At 40.8% G+C, this 6,913-nt stretch overlaps 1 protein-coding gene across 1 annotated transcript; it reads right to left on the bottom strand.

The window, feature by feature from the left end:
• slc38a8b (solute carrier family 38 member 8b) lies at positions 1-6,469 on the bottom strand. Its single transcript, XM_069693376.1, has 10 exons — positions 6,281-6,469; positions 4,886-5,084; positions 3,653-3,809; positions 3,471-3,575; positions 3,311-3,368; positions 1,309-1,423; positions 1,090-1,237; positions 767-969; positions 244-295; positions 1-103 (listed from the first exon to the last, which is right to left on the bottom strand). Exons 1-10 carry the CDS (start codon positions 6,467-6,469, stop codon positions 1-3), a joined length of 1,329 nt encoding a protein of 442 aa, XP_069549477.1.
• Between the last annotated feature and the right edge of the window lie 444 nt (positions 6,470-6,913).

Here is a 6,913-nt window from a genome sequence, read left to right as displayed (position 1 = left end):
TTAGAATTTGTGGAAAATGTCCATCACAGCGTTGGTTGTGCTCTGTCCAAAGATGAAGACTCCGACTAAGATTGTTATGACTCCCCAAACTGTTAAAATGGTCCTGCAATGAAAAATCAAATCAGGGATATTAAGACAATCAGGAATTAGTACCAAATTACGTGTTCTTTAAAAGAAATGTCTGAGCGATTATTAGGAAATAATTCAGAAATTGCAGAATTCCTAAAAGCACACGACAGTCACCTGACTCTTTGAGAGACGTTTTCAGTTTGCATTGTGAACACCAAGCAAAGACCTGCAACACACAATCACACACCAAAGTTCCTGAGTTACCACGAGGCCATCAATAAAACCTTCAATCAAACTTTATCCGATCTGACCATCATGACAGGATAGGATAGAATGATCAACTCAGGGTTGACTAATGTTCTTAAATAATGGCCAGAAAAATTATAATGTAACAGTGAAGTTGACCTTTGACTTTTTGAAAATGAAATGTCATAATTTCATCCAATTAGACGTTTGTGTAAAATGTTGTCACAATTAGCCTATGAATTCTTGAGTTATGGCCACAAATGTGTTTGTGAGGTCACAATGACCTTAGACCTTTGACCCCCAGATAAACTAACCATTATTTGTAAATGCAGTGTGATATGAAATACTGTAAAAGCTGACAATCAGACTGTACAAATATAAACCACATTTATACTAGTGTGATCCCGTTATTACAAACACACACACAAGTTCGAGCTAAGTTTGTTTATACCAGGAAAGATGAAGATGAAGAAGGCGCTGATTCCTCCGATGACACTGATGACATCACCCATGTCGGGGACAAACATGGCAATGAGCAGAGTGAAGGTGATCCAGGCCACGGTGAGAAGGACTCTGCAGCGACTCTCAAACAAATGAGTGACGATTCCCCGGCGACGTCTTTGAACTCGTAACATCAGGTTCAGTACGACAGATCTGCTCCACACACGGAGACGCAACGTGGTCGTGAACAGACACAAACACTGACAGACACAAACACTGACAGACACAAACACTGACACAACACTAAACACCTCCACTCTGGTGGTGGCCTACCTGCCAAGAAGAAGGATGATAGGATAGATGGTGATAATTGATATTCCAAAAAGGAGTCTGGAGATGATCATGACCACATCGTTTTCTGGATAAGACATCAAAATATCTGAGGCGACAGCTCGTCCAAACGTCATGAAGCCGTACACACCTGATGAGGAACGGAGCAGAGATGATGAGCAGTGGTCGGGTAACGCACGGATGTTTTAGAGGTCAACTCACCGGTCAGAGTGTAGATGAGCAAACAGAAGAACATGGAGAGCACAGAGATGACCACCCAGTGGGAGAGCTTCTGGTTCTCCATGCTGCTATAGATTGCTATACAGGCTTCATGGCACTGCAAACACACACAGAGACACAGACCGATGGGAGAGAGATTTTTTTTCCTGCGAACCCAGAATCAGACGAGATCTGTTGAAGAGTGAGCTTCACCTAGAATACTTCGTGTTGTTTTGTTTTTTTTATCTCCATCAACTTGCTTTAACATTACAGCATAATTGCTTGAGCATCTAAAGTAGGAGTTAAACAAATATATCAGTCTCACCAAATCACCACACTGCACTGCACAGTCTGACTTCCTGCCTCAGTTATATTGACGTCTGGATGGGCAAAAACTTTTTAAAGTTAAATGAGGAAAAGACTGAAATTATTTTAATAGGACCCAAAGCGGCAAGAGAAAAACTGCACTCGATGCTCTGCGATTTTGGCACTCAAATTAAAAGTAACATCTCCAACTTGGGAGTGATTTTAGACTGTGACTTGAGTTACAATGCTCATTTTAACAAGGTTATTAAGGAACACTACTAACTTTTTTATCTCAGAAAGACACTGAAACACTCACTCATGCTTTCATTACCAGCCGCTTAGATTATTGTAACTCCCTTGTTACTGGTTTACCAAAAAAGTCTATAAGGAAATTACAGCTTGTTCAGAACGCTGCAGCCAGAGTTTTAACAAAAACAAAGAAGAGATCACATCACTCCACTACTCAAAGCACTGCATTGGCTACCGTATCTTTTAGGATTGATTTTAAATGTCTTTTACTTGTTTATAAAGTTTTAAATAATCTTGCCCTTCCCTACATCAGTGATCTTTTCTCATTTTATGTTCCTGCCCAACAGCTGCGGTTATCCTATGCTTTTCTTTTAAATATTCCTCATGTGTTGTAGGTCTGGTAAGAGCGCCTTTTCTTTTTATGCGCCTAAACTGTGGAACTCACTGCCTTCAGACACCAAATCAGAAGCTCTATGAGTGTTTTTAAAAGAAAATTAAAGACCATGTTGCTGCGATGTGAAGCACTTTGGGTTACAGGCTTGGATGAAAGGGGCTGTTTAAATAAAGTTGGGTTGAGTTGAGTTGAGTCTCATTTCTTTACTTAGGTTGAAATTGTTGTTTTATAAATACAGAAATCACAAGTTTAAAATGGGCAAATTTAAAATGAATGTTTCTATACTTCTATGTTACTGACCGCAAACTTATCCCGTTACTGACACAACCTATAGGCTGATCTTGCCACTCAGTAAACTCTTAACATGCAAACGCACACACAGAATAAGCAAGTTCCTCTGAAATCAACCTTCAAATTAACCTTCAAGTGAGGTTGTTTACTGCGTTTAGGGTTTAGAAGATTCACATTCAGAACAATTTGATTGTCGTGATTACAACTCATCTGTTTCTGTGACATGAGAGCACACTTTCCACCAATGAGATGCAGCTGAAATCTTGACAAAAAGTGGCCATTTAGGGTTTGTTTGTTTCAAACATCGATATTTGAGGAATTGTCTGCTGTCAGTCAGATTTATTGATCAAGCATGTGAACACATGTAAGGACTCCTTCACAATCTTCTTTACATATCTGAATCTGGACTGATATGAATGTAAACTATAACTTGCCTGGTTGGTGAAGGTATAAAACTGCAATGCAATATTTCTAGTTTAATGTAAAAATGCAAAAATTCTCTGATTCCAGCTTCTTAGATGTAAATATTTTTTGGCTCTTCCAGTTCTCCATAACAAACTGAACAACACTTTGTTGTGAGCTGTTGGCCAGAGCAACACAAGACATTTTAGAGCTTTGAAAAACACCAGTCTCCACTTTCTGACACTTTAAAGACCAAGAAAATAATCAACAAATTGATTAAATATAAAAAATAATTTTCGCCCGAGTAAACAGCATGAACAGCTGGAATATTGTGGCCTCTTACGTGCATGGAGATTATCCTACCTGGAAGCCAAAGCAAATAGTTGGTACAACACTGAACATCGAAGCCCACGAGCTCACGCTGAAAGACACACATATTTAAACATTTACTGACGCACATGAAACAACAGCAGCATAAATGATAAATACACACGTGCATCCATTTAAAAATGGAGTTACTGACCCTTGGCTGTGCTCTGGAGTTATAATGACTGTGTGTTTGTCCATCAGGTAATATTTGACAATCACTGCCACACACAGATATGTAGCAGCCAGCGTCCCCAACACACTGACACAAAGAGAGACAGTTAAGTCACATCAACACTCAGACAGGTGTCACTCTGACCACAGGTGAGTGCAGTGTACCTCGTGTATTTCTGGATACCGATTTCTTTGGGGATGGACAGTGGTAGGATGATGACAACGCACACGATGAAGAGGGCGAATCGTTGGTCAGTGTACCAGTGATACGGCATTTCCCCCTCACTCGACCCAGTCACCGTGTCATATAAAGAAATACACACTGGACAAACAAAAGCCGAGTCAAAGCAAACACTATTTATCTGCTGCAACATAAAAGCATCGGTAAAGATCACAACTAAACCCCATAAAGCCGTCCAGATTTACATTTTGCATCCTTTTAAACAGGATGAATTGTGATTTTTTTTTTTTTTTAATGGGGAAATCCAGGTTTTTATGTTGTTTGATGAACTAACGGCTCCATCTGCACTGTGCTCCCTGAAGAGTTTCTGATCACGTTTGATTGGTTTTTTTGGTTGTTTATTGGGGCCAGGGAGGCCGGAGTGTGTATATAAATCCAATCAAATACCCTGCTCCAAATTGGAACAGAGGAAAAATATTACAGGGATTTGAAGGGTTTCAGATGGACAAAACGCTAAAGGGAAAAAAAAAAAAAAAAAAAAGGTCCCCGAGTCACATGTTTAGCCTAGATGAAAATTAAAGTGAGGATGATTTGTGGTCAGAAAGAGATTAAATTTTTTGATATGGGAAATGGTTGTTAAATTGATCACAAACTCAGTAAGTTACCTAGATAACAGGAAAACATTCAGACACTGTAGAAACCAGCGTGAAGACAGAAAAGTGCTGAATCAGCACCAACTGAACAATGAGGATGGTGATGGGAATCTGATGCACCATCATGTGTTTCTAATAGGATGCTTGTATTTGGGTATCTGTACTACTGTATTACTTGTTGTGTTCTGTGAATATATATTAGTTTACATATCTATTAATGAGTAAATTATTAGCAGATTGTGTAAAACTATGACTGTATTTGGCCTTATTGTTATTATTATTATTAGATTAGATTATTATTATGCAGTTCAAGAATATAGGCACATGCAGATTATTTTCATTATTACTAGCTGTATAGTGCCGATGTGCACAAAGCTAATGGGACAATATGGAGCTATAGGTAGAGAAGTCTGCAAACCGTGACCTGTAACTGTACTTTATGACTTACTTACTGTACTGTAAGTTTTTGACAGTGTTTTACAAAATGAGACCGATTTTTTTAATGGACCCGTGAGATGTGATGTGCACTTGTCTTATCATACTTTCCTTCACTTTGGGACTTACGTTTCTCCAGCTGGTCCTGCACCACCACTAGGAAGGCAACACTTATCATGAAGAGGTTGAAGCAGAAACACACTTCACAGAGTTGTCCCACAGCTCCTCCGCACACTTCTCTCACCACGTCCTGATACGTCTTCTGTCTGCTGATGGACGAAGCATAGCCGAGGATGACCAGGCCGCTGATGAGGAATACCAGGGATACCTGGAGGGGAGCATCGAAGAGCAGAACTCAAAGCTAACCTTCATTCACAGACCGGGGTGATATTGACACACACAAGCACACACACACACACACACACACACACACACACACACACACACACACACACACACACACACACACACACACACACACACACACACACACACACACACACACACACACACACACACACACACCGTGGACACATTATGAGACAAAGGGGCCCTGGCACCACGACTCTTAAAAGAAGGAAGGAACCCCAGCGTCCCACTCCTTGTGACCAAAATCACGTGTCAGAGTAGTAAAAAAGTCTGTCCCTACAGCTTAATATTGTTTTGTCCAACTAAAAGTCCAAAAACCAAACACGGAAGTTTAAGAAAACACGCAAATATTAACATTTGAAGAGCTGCAACCAATTAAGCCAAAAAACAATTCAGCCAAAAAACAAAACACTTAATTGCATATCAAAAATGTTCTGACAATGGAGTCATTGTTCCATCAACTAATTGTTCAATGAAGCTCAACCTATTAAGACTGTAGGAAAACATTTAAAATGCATGAAATCATTAACGATATCTGTGGTGCAAGCTATATTTCCCAACATTAAAGATCGTCCTGCTGTCATATTAATTCAACCTGGTCTGCTACTTTTAATGTGACAATATAATTAAAGTGAAATGCAAATACATGGATCAAACTGTTTGTATCCAATAGGCCTGAAAAAGAGCACAACATGTGATTTAGACACTGAGTACAGTCATTATCTGAGCCCCCATGACCTCTAGGCCTATTCTTGGAAAGCCTACAGTTATACATCCATGAAACACACACACACACACACACACACACACACACACACACACACACACACACACACACACACACACACACACACACACACACACATTTTTTTGTGGCAGTCAGATGCAGTTCAGTTCCTCACCTAAACTGGGGGCTTCATTAGAGCTCACCTGTGAAAAGTACGTGCCTCTTTCACACAGAGGAGAGACAAAGGGGTGGTGAGTCTATACTGTGAATACACAGGTTGCAGGCCGAGAGACAAACTAACCCCAAAACACCTTCAAACAGTTTTAAGACAGATCAATTAAACGCATGAATTTGCAGTTAAAAATTCCACAATGATCCTTTGAAAGCAGAGAGGAGTCATTCAGGACACTTTGAATAAACGGACTCACCAGCTCCACACTGATGGCAGTGGTCACTCCCCCCGCCTTCTCAAAGGCCCAGGGGAAGTTGAGCAGTCCGGCTCCCAGCGCAGACTTCAGCATGATGAACACCGCGCCGAACGAGCCGAGCCGCGGGGGATCCGCGTGAGACGCAGACCGGGCCAGCAGGCTGATACTCTCCCGGGCCAGTTCCTCCATGATCCTGAACCAGAGCTCCGACTCACAACACCGAGACCAGGAGCTACTCTTCTAGAAAGCCTGTTTGAAGCGCTAACTTACAGTCCAGGTGTTTGCCCCCCTCTCTTCAGGAGTCAACCTGGTGACTGATGATATATAAAGACCCGCACAGGCGCGTGCACAGGACTAACGTGGTCTAATGGGACTTAATGACTCAAAGCATTTCACTCTGAGGTGACAAATTTGACACTAAAGTGTGTATTTTTGCTTGTGTCTGCTCCCCTCCTGTCCCCTGTCTGTCTCAGATGTTCACCACTGAAGAAACAGAGCCAGGTCCTCCTGCTGAACATGTAACATTACATATTATATACAATATTATGAGATATAATCAAAGTAAAGATTAGAGTGAAGAAGTGTAAGTAAGTAATGTCATATGTGAAATGACAGCATGACCAGATTAACCTG

This window comes from Brachyistius frenatus, unplaced genomic scaffold (genome assembly GCF_029030835.1).
Source record: "Brachyistius frenatus isolate BFR_SWC_R1_liver_20210118 unplaced genomic scaffold, ASM2903083v1 Contig_15, whole genome shotgun sequence".
In the NCBI taxonomy this organism is placed as follows: domain Eukaryota; kingdom Metazoa; phylum Chordata; class Actinopteri; family Embiotocidae; genus Brachyistius; species Brachyistius frenatus.
The sequence above is the reverse complement of the archived record's forward strand: the minus strand, read 5'-3'. Positions and strand labels throughout refer to the sequence as shown.